We start from the raw sequence: 22,132 nt of genomic DNA, 5'->3' as shown, positions 1-22,132 counted from the left end.
GCGGGCACCGCCATCCAGGGGTGGCTTGCACGTGATAGGCTGGCTCTGGCGTTCCTGGCTCTATCCCTGCCTTTGTAACAGGGTTGAACCTTGGTTCCTGCACGTTCATTTCAATTGTGATAGAACACGCATTTCCACGACTATCCTAGTGTCAATAATAATGTGATGGCCTGTTCGATTAATTAAATTTCAATTTACGGGGATGCATGAGGCCGGCGCGAGGTGATTGGCTCCAGCATGTTTGTACTGACAGAATAACGGGCAATGCTCAATAAAAGCCTCGGCCGTGTAGCAGCCAACCCCTGTCGATGCCTTATGCCCTATGCCTCGTGCCTGGCCGTTGGAATTCCAACTGTCAGCAGCACTAAGTGTATCTCGTCTGTCAACCACGCACTTAGTAGTGCTTCCCCTCTTTTGGCTGCTGGCTAGACGTATGGTCCCGATCCCAGCCAGGGAACGACTGAAACACGCGCTCTCTTAGTACGCACGCCGACTCTCGGTTTCCGGAGTACCGAGTACGTGTGACGTTGGTATCAAACGAAACTTCGAAGCCAATGCACTGCATCTGACCATCTTGCCATCTCGTTAAAAACAATTCGGATCTTCCTAAGAAAATGAATAGAATACCACACCACGGCCAATAATAATCATTAATACGGGTTAAGACTAAGCAGCGTGTAGGAGGGCAGGGGCAGGGGCCGTGTCGATACTTGCCGCAAAGAGGCAGACCCAACGCGTTGGGCAAGGGTGGATTCCTGGAAGCACGTTTGGGCGTTTCCCCTTGTGGTCTAGCGCCGACCTTTTCCGTCCCGTGGTGGTTAGCCCGCGAGGCTAGCCGCATTGGGGCTGCTCGCCTCGGAGCATGTGCGTGTGTCAGGTTACAGCCCCCTCTTCGCTCCCCCACCAGACGCCTCGTCCTGCTTTTGCTTCTGCTTTTCGTCCGCGTCTGGCTGGCGACGAAACTGAAGTATGGTCACTGGCCAGCATTTTACTTTCGAACTTCAGGATCACCGTTGACTTCTGAAACGGGTGGGTGCGCTAGCGAGTGAACGTTGCGCCGCGCTTGCGGTCTCGTCCCGCCTTTGTATGCGCATGTATTTTGGCCCTTAGCACCGTTATTAATATAAATAGTAAATAATAAGTAATAAGTAATAATTATGCCGTCGGTGGCCCTGTGGAACACTCGACCATGGATAATGAATCCGTGGGATCGGCTAGAGCTGCACGAGCCTAGCCTACCAACATTATCCCAGCAACAATGATAATATTCAATACCGTAATCTAATACCATACCATGGAAGCAGCCGAAGATCAAGCCAGAAAATTAGCTGCCACGGCTGCATCGAGATTGGCTCAGGCCACCAGCTCCCGCCTGAATTCAGAGCGACAATAGTACGAGCCATAATAACCCAATTATGCAAATGTTCTGGGGCTTCCCTATTCTTATTATTATAATATTATTGCGCTCCTCGCCCTCCCGCCGCCTTGCGTTCCTGTTCCGCTTTCAATCGTTCGTTAGAGTCGAAGATCACGTCGGTGACCGCGTGCTGGACTATTGTTTCTTACTCCCACGATAGTACAAACGTACTACTGTTCTCCGCCCCCCTGTAGCCTGTGGGGTCGGTCACCCAAAAGAACAAAAAAGAAACAGAAAACAATACAATCGACAGATACTTACAGACTACCACAGATTGGTGGTAGTCGCACGGCCGCCTGGGTCCACCCTATCACTGTTCAGTAGTTCTTTCCTTCTGCCGTCCCTCGCCTGTCATATCTCTGACCTGGCCTCGCCGTATCATTGCTGTCAGCTTGTCACTCACTCGCCCACACACTCTCTCACACTCTCTACGACGCAATTACCTCACAATCACTCCAATTCTTTTCACACAACTCTCCTTTACCGAGAAATCCTGGCCGATTTCTCCCCGACGAGTCCTTCCTTCGTACCACACCCATCGCTCGCTGTCCGGAAGTTTGTTGAATTGCGATATGGTCGTGAATAGTACGAACTAGTCAGTTCTCTGTGTACAGGCATACGGATTCACGCGTCTGTCCTCTCTCTCAGTGTCTGGGAAGCTTGTCAACCATGGCGTCCCAGCCAGGAGTGTCTCCGCTGGAATCACCATGGCAGGACGATTTCGAGTTCCGCCAACGGCCGCCCACGTCCTCAACTAGCGATCACTCCGAGCATTCTTTTCATATCCGATCCAAATCAAGCGCAAATGTTCACAGCCCCAAACGTTTGTCTGTCTTTGGTCGATCAAGAAGCAACACCACCACGTCAATAACATCGCCTCGCCGTTCTCCCACCTCGCCGAATTCTGGGGAAGTTCCCATGCCCCTTCTACACGATGAGAAACCTGCGCCAACCGACAGCGTAGCTCGATCGTTGCTTGTTCGCGGCAGTCGCATTCTTCGGCGCCAGGGTAGCAAGCTAAATGTGGCACCTACTTTAGATGAAGAAGACGAAGCTGGAAAAACTTCAAAGTTTGAAGTCTCAAGTATCTTCCAGCGCAATCACAGAATGAAACGCTCGGAATCTCGTAAGTCCTTTCTTTGCGGATCTTAGTTTTGTGAGACTTGAAGCTCAATCACCGCAGACGAACAACTCAAGCGCGTCATCTCGGAGCCATATAATTTCCACCACGTCATACACACTAGCTCAAACCAATTCCATGCTCTGGACAGCACCAGTAACAACGAACTGGTCGGCGAGTTCTCTGCGATTCAAGCTTCACAGACTCCTGAACCGGGGCTCAAAGGAATTCGTGTCCAGGACCTTGATTCAAACAACACCTCGACCGAGAACGTCAGCGAATCGATGACTGAGGAAGACAGAAATCAAGCTGCTTCTCCAGCTATGAGCCCTCCTACATCACCAAGATCGCCGGGCAAAATTGAGAACTTCTCGCGCCCAGTATCTCGATTAAACAAGCCTCTTCCCCCTCGCCGGGGATAGTACCTCCTCGGGTTTCTTCCAGACAAGCCTATATTGAAATCCCTGAGCCTACATCTCAGGCTATGGATGAATTCCTTGGTTTAATAGATCATAGACATTCTTACCTAGACGAAAGAATTGCCCGCCAAGCTGCGTCACTAGAAGATCCTGGAATGTTTCACCCGGACATTGGCTATGCAACCCACGGCCATCAAAATGAGGACGATGCACACCTCACTGCCGCAGTAATCAACAGCTACTTGTCGGACCTAGAGGATGTTCCTGAAGAGGAGGATATAGAAGAGCATGAGGCCAACGAAAATTCTCAGTTCGAGCCGCTACCACCTCGAAGATCTTCTTCCGTATATGATGAAGTCGAAAGTTCGCCTCCCCCGCCTGTTCCTCCGAAATCTGCTGCCCGTCACGAGTCTGTGATAGTGGTGCAGGATACCGAGCTATCATTCTCAGAGGACTTGATGTCCCCCACTTTACCGCAGTTTCGACCTATTCTCCAGGATTCGCCAATGTCTCAGGCGAGCGATGTTAAGGCCGGAAATCCAGCTGGAGGCTTTGAAGAATTTTCGACATCGTGGGATGAGGATATCGACTACTGTTACGAACATGCAGCCGAGGCGGATTGTGATTTTGACTGGAATCGTTCCTCTATAGATATCCCCGGACGCTCTGTTGTAGGCGCTCTTCCTTCGGAGAAAGCCAGCACAAGATTAACTGTCCATGATAGCCGGAACGCTACGTCCGTTCCAGCGACCCCAGATTTAGATCCTGGCTCTGCTAGATCAATTATGACAAGATCTCACGAAGCCATTACACCATTGAGTGAGGGAGCAGCGCCGGCCGGGTTTTTCCATGCAAAACCCCAACCCCAGGAATATTTCAAGCTCCAGACAGGAGATGTGGGAAACGATCCGGTCTATGAAGATTATCTTGCTGTTCAGGATGACGTTGAAGGGCAACTCCGTTACTATCCGCAGCCTAGGTCACATTCAGTCGATCTTCCTGTTTCTCCACGCAGCAGCTACTCCCCAATTAGCAAATGCAACTCCCAAGAGAGTGTGATGTTATCTCGTGCTGCCTCGATTGTGCGCAAACATCGCTCGTCAACTTCAACGACAAGTGTGCCAGAATTGGTCCCTAGTGCCGGCAGCAGCAGTCGTGAAACCGCGACCAGGGAGAGCATCGGGTCTTTTGAGCAAAGCACACCCACTTCAATCCCTGAACCTCCCAGAGCCGGATTTTCATATCACCGCCAGGTAAAGAGCTTGGCACCTGAAATCGGTTCATTCTCCAATCTACGGTCCACCCGTAGCAACGGTAGTATCGATGTCATTGTTGACCTGCCTTATCCCTCGGCAACACCGACCCACGATCGTACCAAATCTACTTCTGCTGTTGACCACCAGAAAAACAAGACCAAGCGCCCAGAAGACTTGCCCTCCCCTAGGCCAATTTCTGTGGCGCAGAAGAGGAAGAGCCGAGTCGGGTACTCTCTCTTTCCTTCTGCAATGACCGCGCCACAACGCTAATACAACGACTTCATCACTTTATTATATGTTGAATTGCGAGGCATTTCATTGAACTCGGTCATCATATCGCATATGACGTCACGAATTTTGAGCATATATTTTTTCCTTTTTGTTTGTGTCATCTTGCATCAGCCGCTATGGTCGCATTCGTTTCAGGTTGGTTTTTTATTTCAAAAGTGAGAGGCTGCGGTGTTGGTTATCGGAAGCCTCATATCGGTCGTTACTTTCTTTTCTGGTTTATGGTATACATATAGACTTGGCGCCATTGGGGAGTATTTGGTTGTTCATGACTGCATTGCATACTTGCATGGATGGAAGCAGGAACAGTCGCCCTTGGTCTTTGGTAACAAAGGAAGGATGAATTTGATGTTTTGTCCAATCTGCAATAAATACAAGTAAATTTTCAAGTGATGACTTTGTCAACAACCTCAATATCATTCATTCGTAAGGCTGGACTCCAGCATGGAAAGGCGGCTAGTTATTCATCGATGACACTAATGGGTCAGGTGACAGCCATGTCATTGTTGGCCGCACCAAAAGCGGCTTAGTGTGAATCTAAGTGGCGCCTAAACTCGCTCAGTTTAGTACTTGTACGTAGTTTCACCACCACACTCGATATCGAATGAAACATGACATAGCACCTTGGCCAGGCGTGAAAATGGCATCTGCACCATCCCAGTCGGTCGCCAAGCGACACGCTGACATGGCTTTGATGCCCCCTCCGCCCCCCGTCAAGAAGATCAAGCGACCGTCGACTATTCTCGATGAAGACAGCTACACTGATGCGTTGTCGCATATCATAGCCCGAGATTATTTCCCAGGTCTTCTGGAGACCCAGTCGAAGCAGGAGCTGCTGGATGCTCTTGATTCCAAAGATAAAGCATGGATATCGAGAGCGGGTAAGAGGCTCTCTGAAGTCATGACGCCAAGGAGCAGCCGAGGAGTGAGTATGAACATGACCCCTAATGGTCGTAATGATAGCGATACGCCGATTACAGCATATGGAGGGGATACACCTGCCTCTGTGGCTTCGTCTGTAATGACCTCGATGACGAATAACAAAGAGCGCAGCGTGGATGTTGCGAATCTCAGCTTGACTTCCTTCCAAGCAAAGTATACAAGTGAAGACAACGAGTCTTTCAACAGAGTCTTGGACAAACAGAATGAGAAGAAAAGAGAAAATTACGCTTGGATGTGGAACGGAAATAAGATTCTTTCTGCTCGGCAGATTGCTCACCGACAGCGAGAAGTGAAGCGCATTACTGATCGAGGGGAAGCTGTCAAAGACAGTAGCAATGATAGCAAAGAACTAGTTCTATCGACGGATCTAGATGCTCGCCCAGCAGCGCCGGATACGTGGAAAACTGGGGTGCAGAATTCTCTCATGTTCAGCCCTGCATCTGTTGAAGACAACCACGAAACTCCTATGCAGAAAGCCGAAGCTTCATCGCGGGCGGGTCCTAAACAAGTTGTTTATAACAACACAAGGATGAATAGTGTGGCTGCTGGTGGGCAGGATGCTTCAGTACCACCATCTCCGTCTCTTTCGGCAATTAAAGATGCGATTGCCGGACGGCCACGTCCTACAGATTCTGAGCCGGGTTATACAGGAGGGGAAACGCCTCGAGTGAATGGATATGCATTTGTTGACGAGGATGAGCCGGAAGAAGAGGATGACGACGCCATGTACGAACGTCTGAGGCTGCTTGCAAGCCAAGGCGTACACACTGATGATTTATCACCGAATCCTTTCAATATCAAAGAGAACCGAAAACGAGAAGATCTACATCACCGAATGGTAGATCGAGTGGCACGAAAGAAGCGGGCAGAGAAAGCAGGCGTACTTCAATCGTCATCTACCTCATCACCCTCAGTCCCTCGTTTCCCCAGCAGTCCCATGTTCTCACGCGCTCCTGGTAATGTGACGCCAGGCAGATCTGGAAAGCCCTTGACCCCGGCTGCCCAGATGCTTCTAAAGAAAGTTGGGAATACTCCTCGACAGGCGACTTCGTCGTCAAGATTAAAGAACATGTGGACACCAACGCCGAAAAGGGCGAAATAGATGTCTTCATTTTCGCCCTTTTTTATTTACGGTTTATGATGATACCCAGGCAAATGATTATTATATTCATATTTTCTATATCAACTAGATTACTAAAGTAGACCAATATACTTGAGAGAAATCCAGGATTTTGATAAAGATTTTAATTGAGGGTATCAATCGTAAACAGATGCAGTCCCAATCCAACTAAACTAACGCTGATGAAATGCAACAAATGAATCAAAATATATGGTAAAACTGGCTTTGCACAACAAAATGACACTAAAAGAGTAAAAACGTGGGCATTGAAATAGTCGTTGAAAATATACATGGTCAAAGATTAGTAAAATAACGATGATGCTAGCCAAAGAACGCAGAAACCAAGGAATATCTCAAATGAGAAATTTGCCGCGAGTTTCATCGGACTGCTATTCAAGTAGTACGCCGCACCGAGATAGCTGCATGTAATATCGCCGTTCGATGCCCGGTAGCCATATGAATCATTGAGATATTGGCCCGTGGGGCATTGGAAGCCCAAGGCAGAAGGACAAGTGCGAACGAGATCATTGCACAGGTCGTGACAGGGGAGAATCTCCTTGTACGGACCCGGCTTGATCTGACTATCGATGAGGGGATTGCGAGATGCATTTGTGACTGGTGATAATACTAAGGGGTCATCGGCGGGAAGCGTGGTCCCGTTCAGGAATGCCTGCCCTGCGTTTCGAGGCTGAAGGAAGGAGAAATTGCTAGAGTAGTCGTAGCATCGCGGAATCGTGACGGCGCAAAGCCATTGTTTGTATGCTGACGCGCAATCGGGGCAGCCGACTGCAAGAGAATACATGGATATTGATGATGTATTGCACGGGATCAAAGACAGAGAGTTTGTGAAATTCTGGTAGTAACTCTGGGCATTTGAATCGTACATGTGCGCCAAGGTCGTAAGGTCGATTGATGGGTTGGAGGGTACTGCATAAGCAACCTGAGAACAAAAATCCAGATTATAAAGAAGAGCGCAATTACTGTCTATTCTCCTGTTAGAAATATCCCAAACTGGCAAATAGCCAATGGCAGGGGAACAAACCGGCTTTTGTAGTGAAGTTCATCGCTCTCCAAACTTTTCCACCCCCACCAATCACATCAATTCCACTAGCTGTAGAGTTGCCATACATACCAAGAATTCCATAATAAGTAGAGCTGCTGTTTAAGTAGGTGATCTTAAACTGCTCCTTGGGTTTGTTTCCTAGCCCTCGACTAGTCATCGATGTGTTAATTGCGTTGTTTCCCGGTCGTATCTGAGCCGACAAGCTGAGAGCGCAGTATGATCTTTCTAACCCGAATATGGCAGAATTGTTGATATTATGCGCAAACATAGTGTATGGAGGTGTTATGTTCATCCACTGCTGATAATTCGGCGAGTCCGGAGATGACTGGGTTACATTGTCTGTGATCAACAAAGCAGAAGTTGTGTCTGAGTCGACAAAATAGAGGTTCGTAGTATCATCATCAACAGAGTGGAAATAAGCATCAATTGATGCTGCAAGATCATAATTGTACACTCCGGAGAAGAGCGTCGAATTAGGTGCCGCCACTGAGACGTAGACATCACTCTCGGCAGAAAAACTCGCTCCCATATAGCCTTGTTCCGCTATATACTCGGCTTGTTCGTCACTACTTTTACCAGGGCCGGGCGCCTTGTTATTCTCGGACGTTGATATGTAAACGGTCAAGGGGGGTATTGCCGCACTCAAGGGATCGACGTTTGTGCTATTAAGACTCGGTCCCAAACAGGTATTCAAAGAAATATAGACTGTATTTTCTCGCTTTTTGAGTTCGTGATTCATTACCACTCCACTCGCTGATGACGGGTCTGTAGCGGTAACGTTGGCAGGAAGTCCGGTTGGCGTTGCTGATCTCGGGGCAGTCACGGCACTTTTGGGAAATGTCCAATACTGGGTTTCGCCCAGGTTTATGTTTGATTGTTTGAACTGATTGTTAACCAGCGCTTGGGGTGCAGGGGTGTCACGAGCAGCAATTTTCCCTGGGATCGTGCCATCATCACCATCATCGTCATGCGCGGCCTTTCTTCCCTCAATGAGCAACGGATAATCAGCGACCTTTGGGTCTACCGGACGTATTTCGAGAGCGTATGCGAAGCTGCCTAGGTCTGTGAACAAAACATAGTAGAGGATGACAAGCAGAATAGTGGCAGCCAAAGTGGCGGCGAAGCGTGATTGTAAGGGGGTAAGTTTAGGGAACTGCATCCCTACGACGAAAAAGGTGCCCAGCTTGATGCGCTGCTCCGAAAGAACAGCTCATCAAGGGAAACAATATGGAGAGGGCAGCAAGCAATCCATTTGACTCGCTGGTTGCTCTTTATTATTATTATCAGCCGGGCGAGAGTTGACTTGACGGTGGATGCTGAGTGCTGCGGCGTTCATTGTTCCGCAGATTGTCTCAAATCCGACTACGCCACACTTTTGGCTGTCTTGTTCGCTCCTGCTATTATAAGGTACGGTGCTAGTCCGGATAGGATCTAGCTCAATTGTCATGACACGCGTCTAGCCGTCGTACATAATTACGTGCGAATTTGCAAGGCCCAAGAAACAAGAATGTTCAAGTGCCCGTTGAGCATTTTCAATATAGGAGCGAGAAGACTACGGAACATGAAGATGCAATTTATAGCCATATATTCGAGTAACAAGAAGCATGAAATAATTAAACCTTGGATGTCCATAATAGATCAGTAGCAATATGTAGCAATGTGGTCTGCAAGAAAAGCACTCAAAACAATCTATAATAACGTGCGGTAATTGTGATTGAGATAAGCAGAAACGCGATGAACCCGACAATGCCGAAGAACCACCCTAGGGGGCCATTGTGCGCGCCAGGCACCGGAACATTCATACCCCAAAGACCACAGATTAGATTCATGGGAACAAGGATACTACCAATAAGGGTCACTTTGCTCAAAATCCGATTGACTTGATTGCCGACAATGATGTTGCTAACATTCAGCTGGGCAAGGTAGTTGCCGTGAGAGCGGCTGAGCATCTTCTCAAAATGGGCCAAATTGGATACCATGGTAACAACATGGTCCTGGATATCACCGAGATATAATCCAATGTCGCCTCTAGGTGTGACGGAATACTGCTCATTGCACCGTTTGGAAAACCCCCTGATAACATCGGCCTTGCCACCAAGAAGTCGCATCAAAGTCATGACCTTCTTGCGCAACTCACCGATGCGTGGTAAGAAGGTTGAGAAGTCCTCCGCTCGAGAAACAAACACATGGTCCTCAATGGCCTCAGATTCAATTTCAACGTCACGCATGATAGGACCAAAGCTGTCGACAATATCATCTCTGTTTCTTTGGTGTTAGTGGCTGCTCGACTAAGAAATGCGAGACATTATCCGTTTAACTTACATCATTGCATAGCAAATCCAATCACTGCTCAAAGAAACGTAGTCACGAAGTTTTCCAATACGCTTGCGAACACTAGAAGCATGCTTGTTCTCCGAAAACGAAAATGACAGAACACCGTCGCGATACACAACCATGTAGATATTGACTGGGTCCAAAAATCGCTCTGGGTCCTTTTTGTCGTGAAAGAAAGTTCGGAAACAGACAAAGTAGTACTGTTTAAAAAGTTCCACTTTCTCCCGAGCTTCCTGCATCATGATATCTTCGGCAGTCAAAGGATGGATGGAGAAGGCGCGGGAAAGTGCTCCAAGCTCAGCCTCCGTGGGATTGACAACATCTAGCCACCAAACACCACCCTCTGGACCCAGTTGAAAGAGATCGCGGAATGTATCTCCCGGTAGAATAAGATCCCCCATGTATGAAGCGTGGATTGTGCTCTGGCACTCGGAAGAGAAAAAGCTGAATCGAGTAGGCAAGTTCGCGTTTTGTAATTTTTCCAGCGCTGCTTTCTCATTCATAGTCTCCCCAGAGAGCTCCGTCTTCAGATTTGACTGGAAGCCTTCTGAAGAAGAGCGTTCCGGAGTCGTATCAGCTACAACAATATCGGGAAGGTCAAGAATGACAGAGCCTTGGCTCTTCTGCCGAAGATCACTGAAAATCCGCTGAGCTGGCGTATGCGAGCTCATACTCTGCTTGCGACTGATAGCGGTATCCTTGTCTTGTTTGTTCAAAGCAACAAACTCTTCGAGTTCCTCGTAGTCGATGACTGGGATGCGCCCAGGCTCTTGATAAGAGCAGTCACAGTCGCTTGGAGCAACATCTATTAATACGTCACCGCTCTGTTCCGGTCGAATGGCACTAGCATTGCTGATGGTAGGACGTCTTGGATGGGTACCACCGGATACGGTACGGTGCAGAATGGTGTCAAGATCTGGATCAGTATGGCTACCCACTGTGTTTGCGCGCTCCCGTCGGCGTGGATCAGCAAAGGCATCAACTGAATTGGGTGGAGATGAGGAACTATCAGACACGGAGGAAGCTCGAGATCGCGGTGCCATATCTTGCTGAGTACGACTTCTAGTACGGTGCCGGTGGGCGGGGTCTATGGAAAGACGCCCGGCGAAAGTGTCAATGTCTCGTTCATCGTCAATAACTGCCTGTTCAAAATCTCGAGTTATCGGTTCATTGGCCCGGAAAGTTTCGTGGACCGGCAATAGAGATGGGCGACGATCAATGGCCTCACCCTGTTGGACAGAAGGCAAGCCCGACATGGCTTCAATGACCGGAGAATGATGATCCATTTGGAATCGATGATCGTCCAGCTCGGGGACGGGAGGGGGAAACTGCGTAGAGGGTGTTTCGGACTGCGGGGTTCCTAGCATGGCCAGGGAGTTGACTTTTCAAATTCAAATTAATCCATTCAGTGGACGATATCGTGCAACCAATTCCACAATCAGATTGGTCATATATAATGCGTTGGAATTTTGTTGATAGGCCCTCGGCAATGTTTAGCCAGACCCAGAAAAGGGTCTGGCAAGACGATTGCAGGTACGTGAAAGAGCCTCAAAGCTGATTATCACCAGAAGCCTAGTTAAGGAGGCCGAGTGTCGCCCCCACAGAAGACCCTGAACTTTGGGCCTAGGAGAGGGTGAACGAAAGAGCTTTGGATGAAGCGAAGTCCCGCCAACTTGGCTGTATTCAAGCGATATGAGCGTCGACGCTCCAGAGTTGTATTTGGGAGGTGAGGGTGGTTTAGGGGAAAGCAGCAGACAGCGAAAGGCCGGCTGCCAAGCTTGTCCGAGACAGATAGTTGATATCTCAGGAACAAGTCGAGTGACAGAGCAGAAATTTTTCCTGCGGGTAATCTGTTCGAAACGAGAACACTTGAGAGATGAGAAGTGCGTCCTGGTGTTTGTTTTTTTCTCTTTTTTTCTCTGGTGGGAAAAGTGGCAAACTTTGTCCTTTCTACCCACTTCCCCTCACTGATTCACGAGCTCTTTCGCGTTTCCTTTTTTTTTTTTCGATTCCTTCTTGCGAGGAATATATCAGATATCGACACACAAGATACGATGAAATTGGAATGTTATCAGACAGATAAAAAGACACCGTAACGGTGTGATTGGAGTATGGGAGAGAAAAGGAGAGAGAAAAACTCTTCCGGAGGTGGCTGCAGCCGATGATATATTCCGGAGTAATAGGCGGAAGCAGTTAGCGGGGAGATTTTGCAGGCTGGTCCCGGTTGGGCTTAGCTATCTGCCCGATAGGGAATGGCCTGCTAGTACCACTCACGGAAGGTAGCTAGACTGCTTAGTACATAGTTAGTTCGTTGCTGCACAGTAGAACTGGAGTTTCCTCCAAGTACAGTCACTTATTGTGTCTGATTCCAGTTGTACTGAGCAAGGAGATGTGCTTGATTGTGGATCTCCTGGCACAGCATGTCCGAGTCGTGCCATGGGTGTTGTGGTTATCCATTAATCAATTGATACGCGTACTTGCGTCTTATGAATAGCAAGGTTTGGCAGATCGCATTACGATGAGATTTACACCTCCCTGCTTATGCACGTGTAGATCGTCCCATGTGGTTGGCGAGCCGATGACAAACTCAGATCATCTGCAGAAAGACAGTCAGTCCGCGATGCCAATCAACCCTGACCGTCTCTCCAGAATATGCTATTGGGGAGCAAATTTCGCATACATATCGAATCACCGCCTGATGGTACAGAAGACGATCGACATGCAATCAGATCAGGGCGATTGTTCAACCCTTGTCCTGATTGGGCAGCCTCTGCATTCATAATACATTGTAAGCGGAGGGCCAATAGCAAGCAAGACATCCAGGAGGGCCACCCTGCCCAATTAGGGCACGCCGACGTCGGCCGCGGACTTTAAAGTTTTGACTGCTTTTTTCGATGTGTCATACGCATGCGTGCATTGAGTACGCCTTCCGTTCGAGATATCCATGCTGTGAATGCGAGAGGTCTAACCATCGCCAATAACGATATCCCACGTGGTCGTGAAAACGCAAGCATTCCGAGTGTGGGCACCAAAAAAAGGAAAGCCCCGCTTATCGCATCACAAGCGGTGGGGTCGAGCAACACAGATCAATTAATTGATCGTTGTTGTATACAACTTGTGTAGCCGAGCAGTAACTGCCCTCTTCAAAGGAATAAAGGCAGACGGACATCAATGGCTTCCTCCTTCATTATACGCACTCCGTGCTCCTCTGCCAACATCGGCCCTGGCTTCGATGTCATTGGCCTGGCATTGACTCTCTATCTCGAAGTCCGCGTTACAGTCGACTCGACCAAGACCTCTTCGCAACAGCCACTGAATTGTGTCATTACATACGATGATGAGAGTGGAAGTACAGAAAAGATCAGTCTAGATCCCGAAGTCAATCTTATTACCCGGGTCGCTCTCTATGTACTTCGATGCCACAATCAGCGCAGCTTCCCAGTGGAAACTCATGTGCATATCAAAAACCCTATCCCCCTAGGGCGCGGCTTGGGATCATCGGGCACGGCCGTCGTGGCAGGTGTAACTCTTGGAAACGAGGTCGGAAAGCTGGGGTTAAGCAAGGAGCGCTTACTGGACTACTGTCTGATGATCGGTAGGATCTGCCCCTCCCTACACGCGCTTGCTTCCTTTGACTAACAGAAATTTTCTGCTACAGAGCGCCACCCAGACAATGTCGCCGCATCGTTGTTTGGCGGCTTCGTGGGAACATATTTGAACGAGCTGAAGCCAGAGGACGTCGCCCGCATTGAGATCCCGCTTAGCGAAGTCCTTCCAGAGCCTGCTGGAGGCATAGACACAGGCAAGCAGCCACCAGAACCCCCAGTGGGCATTGGTCATTACCGCAAGTTTGCATGGGCCAAGGAGATCAAAGCCATCGCTATCATTCCAGATTTTGTCGTGCCCACTGCCAATGCTCGAAACGTTCTGCCCAAGTCATACACCAGAGCAGATGTAGTATTCAACCTGCAACGAGCCGCCCTGCTACCCTTGGCTTTGGGCACATCCCCTCCTGACCCAGACACAATCTACTTGGCAATGCAAGACAAAGTCCACCAACCGTATCGGCAATCCCTCATCCCTGGCCTTACTGAGATTCTGCAATCTATGAATCCGTCCACACAGCCAGGATTACTAGGTATATGTCTATCAGGAGCTGGCCCGACCATCCTTGCCCTCGCCACAAATGACTTTGACGATATTGCTACGCGCATTATCGCTCGATTCAAGACCCAAGGCATTTCATGCCAGTGGAAACTGCTAGAACCTGCGCAGGAAGGCACCGTCGTTAAACCAAATTAGGACAAGGGTAGTTCTTGGGACTGCTTGTAATCTCTACCCGGCCAATATTGTACCGAGATTGTTGAATGAATCGATAGATTTAGTATTTTTGTAGGTCAATTTTGAATGACCTCCAAAACAGTTAGATAGACCTATATAATGAATGGAATATACCTCTCTCAACCTAAATATGTAGAGTTACAACAGAATACGACAGTTAACCAAGAGATATATTTTTGGTGCGCTTGGAATACAATGCCGTCCTGTTTTATTACGAAAAATGGTTCGCAAGAAACATGACAAATATGGCCAATGAACTCAAAAAAGGGTGTGCATCATAATAAAACAATAGCAGGAAGATTAATGCCATGGCAAGAAAGAAACTCTGGGTCGGCTCGTGCCTTATTCATCCTCAACGTCCCCCATCTCCTCATCTTCCTCATCGTTGTTGACAGCCGCCGCCACGGCAGCAGATTCTTCGTCCTCATCATCACTGTCATCAACAACACGCTTACTGCCTCGCACACGACCCCGTTCCTTTGCGCCAGAGGTAGCGACTGGTTCTTGCTCTTTCTCGTCGTCATTGAACAGGTCATCAGCTGCAGAGTCAGTACCGCCATTTTCGACTGGGGGAGTAGCGTCATCATCCGAATCTGAGTCAACCACGAGTTCACTGCTCTTGTATTTGCCCGGCTTCTCTTTCGCACCTCCCCGACGCTCCAATCGTCTTCGCTTCTTCGGAGCTGGTGATGCCTCCTCGCCATCAGACCGCGCCACACTCACACTTCGTCCATCTGAAACAATATCGTCATCATCCTTCTTCTTGCGCTTAGACACCTTCTTTTTGCGCTTCTGTTTCTCTCCGGTTTCCGAATCCGTGGTAAATTCAGCAGCATCCCGAGCTCGTTGTTCCTCCGCTCTCTGTATTGCCAATCGCTGTGTCTCCTCGACCATTCGCTGACGTTGTTCTGCAAGTTGACGTTTCCTCTCAAGCTCAAGCTCTTGAGCTTTGCGGACTTCTTCTTCGCGACGCTTCAACTCCGCGTCACGGGCTGCACGGGCTTGTTGCAATTTAAGCGCATTCTTTTCTTCAAACTCTTTTTGGTTCTGAATAGAACGCTCGAGCTGCTTGCTAATAGTATTTTTGCCCATGTTTGCTCGCTGCTCCAAGGATCCTGGAGGGTATGGGGGATTCCTCACTTGTGCTAGGCGCCCAAAGGTTTCGATGGCCTTTTCAAGTCCTTCGGCAGCTTCTTGTAGCTCTTGCACTGTTCTCTGTGTCTCTGGAAGATTGTTTACCAATAGTGCAATCTGGTTCTGGACGAATGCAACATTGAACTCCAAATGCACCTGCTCTGGTGCCACAGCAAGAGCTCGATTGGCGTATTCAAGAGCATTTTTCATTGCTACTAGGCTCTTTTCTTGCTTTCCTTTCAACCACCAAACACGTCCGAGACATGCTAAGACCTGTGTATCACGCCCTCGATCCTTTGAGAGAGCCATTTCATAGCTCTCAATCGAGCGTGTGAATTGTTTCAGTTCCGCATAAGCATGTCCGAGATTAAGGTAAACACTTGCTTCCTTGACAGTATCTCGAACCTTGGAGAAAATCTGTACAGCAGCAGCGTAGTCTTTGCGGTCATCCACAAGTGCAATGGCAATTCCTTGAGCTGCATAGGCATTCTTGGAATCCAGCTGGAGGGCTTTGTCAAAAAATTCAACAGCACGTTCATACATCTTACGTCTCTTTTCCTTGTCCTGGTCTGTCTCTCTTCGCATGTCACGGGCAGTGAGAAGGTGAATATTGCCCATGCCCGTCAAAGCATATTTATCATGCTTGTCAAAGTGCTGCAATGTGTGCTTGTAATGCCGTTGTTCATTATCCTCAGCCAAATTCGCAACTCGTTTTTTGGATTTGCTGAGATACCAACCAAAAAGTGCCCGAACTTCAAGATTAGCGGAATCACTCTCGTACAACTTGGCCATTTGTTTTGGACCCTCATCTGTTGGACTTTGGCGGAGGGCAAGATATGTCATTCTTGCATTAGCCTCAGCATAGTCACTATGCCGTTCAAGGAGGCCCTCATAGGTCTTCTTCGCCTCATCTGACATATCTAGCGCTTCTAAAGCTCGGGCAAGGTTATAGCTAATAGTTGTATTAACAAGTGCATCTGCGGTTGCTTCGCCTTCACTTTCTTCAGATCTCGTGGAAGCGTTCAATGCAGATTGGAAAAAATCCTTAGCTTGCGAAACCTTGTCTGATTGATAAAGAAAACAACCAATGTTGTTTAGGAGTTGAGGGGGCAGGTATTCGAGAAGAGCGGCTTTCAAAGCTTCTTTTTCGACGTTTTGTGGTTTGTCCTGGTCAGGAATTTGTTCCATTTGCATTTCTTCCAACTGAACAAGGCACTGCATGCTTTTCTCTGGGGCGATGGTTTCGTAAAGTCGCGAAAGATATATCAACACGGACTCATCGGGCGAAATGTTCTTCGTAGAATCTTTCCAGAGGCTTCGGACAGACTCAAAGAGACTAATGGCTTTTGTTGCATCAGCAGACTTGTCGTCTTTGCTGCCGCTGGCTTGAGCAGAGAAAACATCCTCGGCCAACAAAGCACCAAGTAGAGACATGCATTCCAAACTTTTCGTCTGCTGAATGATTTTTTCCAGTCGAAATTTCGCGCCATCAAGATCGTTAGACTTGATTTGCATTTGGACGACTCCGAATTTCCCTGGCAAGTAACCGCTATCACCACCACCACGAGCTTGGTCTGATCTGTTAAAGAACTCGGATGCCTTGGACATATCACCCTCATAGTGAGCTTTTCGCCCCAAGAGGTACCAGCCATCACTAGCAATAGACATGACATCAGTTTGCTCGATGGCTTTGCGAGCCAAAGCCTCCACGGTTCTGTAATCTTTACGGATCAATTTGTAAGCGGCGAATTTCGCGCACGTCATAGGGTAATCTTTGTCCACCTTGAGAGCATTCTGTGTGTGAACCATGGAGGTTTTATATAGTTCGCCGAATCGTGGGTCACTTGTTGGATACTGAGAGCTGTTATAAAGGTAATAAGATGCTAAGAGAATATTTGCCACCTTCGACTTTGGATTCTACAACGTCATAGGTATTAGTTGTGTGAAACAGGCAAACGAAGAATGTGGACTCACAAGAGACAGCGCTCGCTCCCATGCATCCTTTGCTCGATCCTTGAAACCCAATTGCCATAAACAACATCCGACACCAATTCGTGGATCAGGGTCAGTGAGACCAGGCATTTTCATAAGGACATGTTGATACGTCATCAGCGCATCGGCATATTTTCCCAGAGAGTATTGCGCTCTAGCTAGCCCTAAGTGAGCCATCACGTTCCTTCCTCCCGAGGCTTTGGACGACTCTTCGAAGCATTTCAAAGCTTGTCGTAACGCTTCGACCCTCTCTGAATTATCTGGAATACCCGGCCTGGCAGGTTTCGGAGGATGTAGCGATGCACGTAAAAGAGACAAGACACCGCGGGCAAGGAAAAGTGGCGGGAAAGCTGGGTTCAAACGAGACGCTTCGTTCAAAGTCGACGTTGCTAGCTGAAGGTAGTGATCCTTGGTTTTCACTTCTGACCCAGTTCCTTCAGGAGCAACTCGAGGTGCTTGACGGCTCTTAAGCATCAACAGCCAACATACCCAGTTAAGAAGCCCCAGTTTTTCCTTTGTTGCTCCATGTGCTACAGACGCCAAGCCCTTCTGGAGAATTTCTATCGCATGGTCGAGCTGATTTTGCTTCGCATAAGCTAACGCTATAATGACCCAGAAATTTTTGGCAGCTTTTTCGTTCTCTAAAAGAGTGCAAAGCTCCGTTGGGTCATCGGGTAGTTCTTCGAGGCTGACTTCGACTTCGCTATCGAATGTCGATGCGGGAATATCAATGGCTGAAGGGATGTCAGAGAAACGAATAGAGAAAGGCAACGTCTCGGAGTTCAAAGTCAGGTCATCGAGGCCATTTGCATGGCCGTTTTCGAGAGTGGCCATGGTCTGCCTGGTGTTTTTGGCGACGGCGCGATCGCAAAAAAAGATCGCGAAGTTGCAGGGAATGACACAATGCAATTAGTAATCCATGATTGCCAAGATGAAACCTCCCATGGATATGTCTGAGAGATACCGGCTATCAAACGATCAACAGAATGGTAACGGTGTCTCTGCAAGAGAGGTGAGCGAAAGTTGAACAAGGAATTCACGTCTGTGACGAGTAACGGAAGAATAGCCTAGCCGCAGTCGAGCCCCAAGTACACTAGCCACATCCGCAGCCCCACACGCGATTGATAGGACGCGGTCAATGATTATTCTCAAGCATGGCTTCATGTAAAATAATTTAGGTGTTCCCGGAAGATGATTGTTTGCTCAGAGAACGAACTGCTGACCAGCGGCTTATTGATGTCGTGGGTTTACAATATACTTATTTACACCAGCATGAACGCTCACGAAGAACCCCAATATAAAAAGCCCAAGGCACAAAATAGGAGTACCGCAAAAATCTCACCAATCTCAATCCAGTGTCTCAACTGGATAGTCGTCTCTATGTAGCCACGGGAAGCTTCGATCGCTTGGTTTCCGGAAGTGCCAGCGCTGTCTATCGAAGACTCTAGGGAGGTTGGAAATCGTCCAGTTTCGAAGAATTGATCCAGTAGAGCGTCCTTCTCTCTCCATCGTTCCAGTAGCCACTCCTCAAAAACCCTTTGGTCGTCTAAGGGAATGTCTTCCACAGCCCAGCGTCTCCAATACATGTTCACCGACTTTGGAGGCCGGCCCTGGCCATAAGTAGATCGCAGTGTGAAGTAACGATCGGGATAACAACCTTTTCTGTAAGATATATTAGTCGGGATGCCATCAAAATTTTGTAGAAGAGGATGAATCCGCAGCAAATACATACGGTGGTCCTTCATAACCAATAGTACAGTCGTAAACACAGTCTACGGTACCTTTCAGTTGTTGCAAGCAGAAAAAGAGTCCAGTGGATCTTGGAAGAATCATGTGTTTCAGAGGCTCGATGCCGGTCTTTTCGCCGTATTTATCGCTAATTCTCTTTGTGTTAATCGACAAATTGGTTCCTTCTGGGAATATCAACAGCCACATCGGATCCAGACTTTGCGGTCCAGACATAGGCCCTGAGTGTCGAGTCTTGAGTTTATCGAGACGATGCTGTAAGCGTGGCTTGTCAGACTCCCACTTACGAGCCATAAATATGAAGCCGTAGAACATCATTCCTGTGCCAAGTAACGGGATGTACTTGAGGGATTCCTTCAATATGATATATATATGACCGTGCATGCGCGACGTGTACGTGATCCACCATAGGTAGAGCCAGTCGGTATATACTTGATGGTTGGCGATGAACACAAGACGATTGGTGAAATTGGTCTTTAATCGCCCGTCGGGAGTAAGGTGAAGCTGCCCTTTCACTGATTCATCTCCACTGACACGAACCAAGGTCGGTGCACCCCAGTGGGTGACGGTGATGATCAGAATACCGAAGCACTGCTTCGTCATAGACATGTAGGCGTAGAAATAGTCCTTGTTGACAAAATAGAGCGGTGCTCCAATGAACTGTGTAATAACTATAACAACACAACAGCCATTAAACCACGTTATGAGTAGAAGAGATCGAAGAATTTGCATCAAAATTCCATGCTTCAGTTCGGGATCCCCATCCTGTTCCTTCGCACGAAGCTCCCCGCTCTGGGTAGACGAGGTCGAAACTTCCGGTATTCGGTGTCGCAAATCAGACATTGTGGCGATAACCGTTTTGTTGTTGTAGTCACTTTCCAGAAAGTCCCCACGTACAGACTTACGAGAGCTGTTGTTCCCCGTATATGGGTTATTTACTGACTTCACGCACCGAACTAATACGATGGTGCTGCACGTGGATGACCCCGCGGATAGGAGTTTGCCGGGAGGTGGGATTTAGTTAAGCCATAGGAGCATGTTTCTCTTTTGGCATGCAGTGAATCATTTCAGATAGAGAGTGAACAAGCGATGCTTTGGGAAGCGTTGAGAAAGAACGAGAACAGAGCCGGCTGCCAGCGGATGACTGCCTAACCCTAAAGGATGATCATCGTCCGTTATCAGTAGGCGCGGCCGTGCTGGTGGAATCCGGAGGCGGTGAGTTGCGGCTGCAGATGCACGGATCCAGCAAGAATGTCACGAGATCCTGACATCAGTAGCTACTCTGGAGCTAGTGACGATCTTCTTTGCTTTGCTTTGCTTTGCACAATATGGTAATCTGCGCCTTGTGATGGAGTAAGACAACCAACCCTGGAGTTCCTCCTCTTCTTCTTTGTTTCATGAGAAATGGCCATGAAATCAAACACTCGGCCAACTTCCAGTACACACTGCTGCGGCATTCCAACTCAAGCTGCTGCAGAAATCTACACCGGGATCCTTGCTGCGTACAACAACTCTGGGTTTGACCATGGTCAGGCTCATTACGTCTCAGGCTCGCCAAGTCACAGGTAAAAACCTACTGACTCGCCTATTCTCTGTTTCGGCACGTTTGCGAGAGATTAGAGATGTACAAACTCTCCCGCGACGGCTTCTTCCATTATATCAAGGTGTGCGTCCATACAATTTGCAATGCCGTACAACGCGAAATTTAACGTTATGACTGCTACTAGAGTCCGGAGGCAGTGATCTTTTGTCCCTTCAATGGCCGTCCCCTCCACGCAATATCTTGATTGTGAAAAAACTCAGCGCCCCGGCAGTGACGCGATCTCTAATAGAATTCGTCAAGTACGGAACCGCGAAGCTATTGATATCATCGTCTAATCTTTGGTTATAGTCACATAATGTCCACATATCCCGCTCTGTCTATTATTTTAGAACCAAAGACTGCGGCAGAAGTTCATGCATCCTTTTCAATACCAGTATACACATCAACGTCTAATAAACCTTTATCGGCCTCAACACACGAAAAGGTCGATATGGTGGTCACCCTTGGGGGAGATGGCACCATCCTTCGAGCCTCCTCTTTGTTTGCAACCTGCCATAACGTTCCTCCCATGCTGTCGTTCAGTATGGGCACCTTAGGGTTTCTCGGAGAATGGAAGTTTGAGGAATATAAACGTGCTTTTCGGGAGGTTTATATGTCTGGCTCCGGGGCTGGTGACCGCACATCGGTCTTGGATGACATAAAACCTACTGTTGCAGATGAAGAAGCGGAATCTCAGATGGGACCTACAGGGTGGTCGTCTATTCGTGGGAAATCTATGGGCTCTACACGAGGAGCTCGTATACTAATGCGCAATCGCCTACGCGTTGGTCTTTTCACGCCGGATGGAAAATTAATCAATACCCCGACACAGGATAGCCCTGATGATACTGAGGCGGCTAATGGGCGTGTTTATGCTCTAAACGAGGTGCTAATCCACCGCGGAAAGGAGCCACATTTGGCAGTGTTAGATGTGTTTGTCGGCGGACGTTTCCTCACTGAGGCTGTGGCCGATGGCATGATCGTTTCGACGCCGACCGGGAGTACGGCGTATAGCTTGAGTAGTGGAGGAAGTATCGTACATCCTTTGGTTCCGTCGCTTCTTCTGACTCCGGTATGTGCCCGAAGCTTGAGTTTTCGACCTCTGGTCCTACCTTCGAGCACTCCCGTCACACTGCGACTGAGCTCCAAGAATCGAGGCAGGGAAGTGGAAGTAAGTATCGACGGTAAGAATATGGGCCAGGGCATGGCGGTCGGAATGGAGGTACGTGTATGGGATGAGGAGATTCGACATGGAAAGAATGATTGGCGTGGAGGGGTGCCTTGTGTGATGAGGAGGACGATTGGCGTAACGGATGATGGATGGGTCGGTGGTCTGAATTCGTTACTCAAATTTAACTATCCCTTCGGAGCTGATTAG

The 22,132-nt window shown here is 48.4% G+C and overlaps 8 protein-coding genes across 8 annotated transcripts; 4 read left to right on the top strand and 4 right to left on the bottom strand.

The window, feature by feature from the left end:
* Window positions 1-2,086: 2,086 nt before the first annotated feature.
* On the top strand, window positions 2,087-4,920 carry BGW36DRAFT_405365 (uncharacterized protein; the record flags this gene model as incomplete). The annotated part of the gene is made up of 3 exons (XM_046218964.1): window positions 2,087-2,543; window positions 2,601-2,917; window positions 3,007-4,920. The coding sequence occupies 3 exons, from the start codon at window positions 2,087-2,089 to the stop codon at window positions 4,480-4,482; spliced, it is 2,250 nt and encodes a 749-aa protein (XP_046075990.1). The 3' UTR covers window positions 4,483-4,920.
* Window positions 4,921-5,086: 166 nt separating this feature from the next.
* On the top strand, window positions 5,087-6,670 carry BGW36DRAFT_373222 (nuclear protein DGCR14). The gene has a single exon (XM_046215565.1). It carries the CDS (start codon window positions 5,105-5,107, stop codon window positions 6,542-6,544), a length of 1,440 nt encoding a protein of 479 aa, XP_046075989.1. The 5' UTR covers window positions 5,087-5,104; the 3' UTR covers window positions 6,545-6,670.
* BGW36DRAFT_315590 (calcium channel subunit Mid1) lies at window positions 6,671-8,978 on the bottom strand. Its single transcript, XM_046212549.1, has 2 exons — window positions 7,605-8,978; window positions 6,671-7,546 (listed from the first exon to the last, which is right to left on the bottom strand). The coding sequence occupies exons 1-2, from the start codon at window positions 8,782-8,784 to the stop codon at window positions 6,864-6,866; spliced, it is 1,863 nt and encodes a 620-aa protein (XP_046075988.1). The 5' UTR covers window positions 8,785-8,978; the 3' UTR covers window positions 6,671-6,863.
* A 326-nt stretch (window positions 8,979-9,304) lies between these two features.
* On the bottom strand, window positions 9,305-11,326 carry BGW36DRAFT_356718 (putative cora family metal ion transporter; the record flags this gene model as incomplete). The annotated part of the gene is made up of 2 exons (XM_046213808.1): window positions 9,305-9,884; window positions 9,948-11,326. The coding sequence occupies 2 exons, from the start codon at window positions 11,324-11,326 to the stop codon at window positions 9,305-9,307; spliced, it is 1,959 nt and encodes a 652-aa protein (XP_046075987.1).
* Window positions 11,327-12,779: 1,453 nt separating this feature from the next.
* Window positions 12,780-14,425, top strand: BGW36DRAFT_337230 (homoserine kinase). Its single transcript, XM_046212986.1, has 2 exons — window positions 12,780-13,554; window positions 13,618-14,425. Exons 1-2 carry the CDS (start codon window positions 13,131-13,133, stop codon window positions 14,259-14,261), a joined length of 1,068 nt encoding a protein of 355 aa, XP_046075986.1. The 5' UTR covers window positions 12,780-13,130; the 3' UTR covers window positions 14,262-14,425.
* Window positions 14,426-14,642: 217 nt separating this feature from the next.
* On the bottom strand, window positions 14,643-18,260 carry BGW36DRAFT_289712 (putative RNA polymerase II transcription elongation factor; the record flags this gene model as incomplete). The annotated part of the gene is made up of 2 exons (XM_046210695.1): window positions 14,643-17,351; window positions 17,409-18,260. The coding sequence occupies 2 exons, from the start codon at window positions 18,258-18,260 to the stop codon at window positions 14,643-14,645; spliced, it is 3,561 nt and encodes a 1,186-aa protein (XP_046075985.1).
* Window positions 18,261-18,706: 446 nt separating this feature from the next.
* Window positions 18,707-20,015, bottom strand: BGW36DRAFT_290924 (putative acyltransferase; the record flags this gene model as incomplete). Its single annotated transcript, XM_046210804.1, has 2 exons — window positions 18,707-19,088; window positions 19,159-20,015. The coding sequence occupies 2 exons, from the start codon at window positions 20,013-20,015 to the stop codon at window positions 18,707-18,709; spliced, it is 1,239 nt and encodes a 412-aa protein (XP_046075984.1).
* A 682-nt stretch (window positions 20,016-20,697) lies between these two features.
* BGW36DRAFT_289572 (putative mitochondrial NADH kinase POS5) lies at window positions 20,698-22,132 on the top strand (the record flags this gene model as incomplete). The annotated part of the gene is made up of 3 exons (XM_046210681.1): window positions 20,698-20,836; window positions 20,900-21,014; window positions 21,064-22,132. The coding sequence occupies 3 exons, from the start codon at window positions 20,698-20,700 to the stop codon at window positions 22,130-22,132; spliced, it is 1,323 nt and encodes a 440-aa protein (XP_046075983.1).

The sequence above is a fragment of the Talaromyces proteolyticus genome, assembly GCF_021365285.1.
Source record: "Talaromyces proteolyticus strain PMI_201 chromosome Unknown BGW36scaffold_3, whole genome shotgun sequence".
NCBI classification, from domain to species: Eukaryota; Fungi; Ascomycota; class Eurotiomycetes; order Eurotiales; family Trichocomaceae; genus Talaromyces; species Talaromyces proteolyticus.
The sequence above is the reverse complement of the archived record's forward strand: the minus strand, read 5'-3'. Positions and strand labels throughout refer to the sequence as shown.

Coding starts and splice junctions, on each gene's coding strand:
- BGW36DRAFT_373222 (XM_046215565.1), top strand. CDS start 5,105: ATGAAACATGACATAGCACCTTGGCCAGGCGTGAAAATGGCATCTGCA.
- BGW36DRAFT_315590 (XM_046212549.1), bottom strand. CDS start 8,784: ATGCAGTTCCCTAAACTTACCCCCTTACAATCACGCTTCGCCGCCACT. Junction 7,547..7,604: donor GAACTTCACTACAAAAGCCG/GTTTGTTCCCCT, acceptor ACAGGAGAATAG/ACAGTAATTGCGCTCTTCTT.
- BGW36DRAFT_337230 (XM_046212986.1), top strand. CDS start 13,131: ATGGCTTCCTCCTTCATTATACGCACTCCGTGCTCCTCTGCCAACATC. Junction 13,555..13,617: donor GGACTACTGTCTGATGATCG/GTAGGATCTGCC, acceptor TTTCTGCTACAG/AGCGCCACCCAGACAATGTC.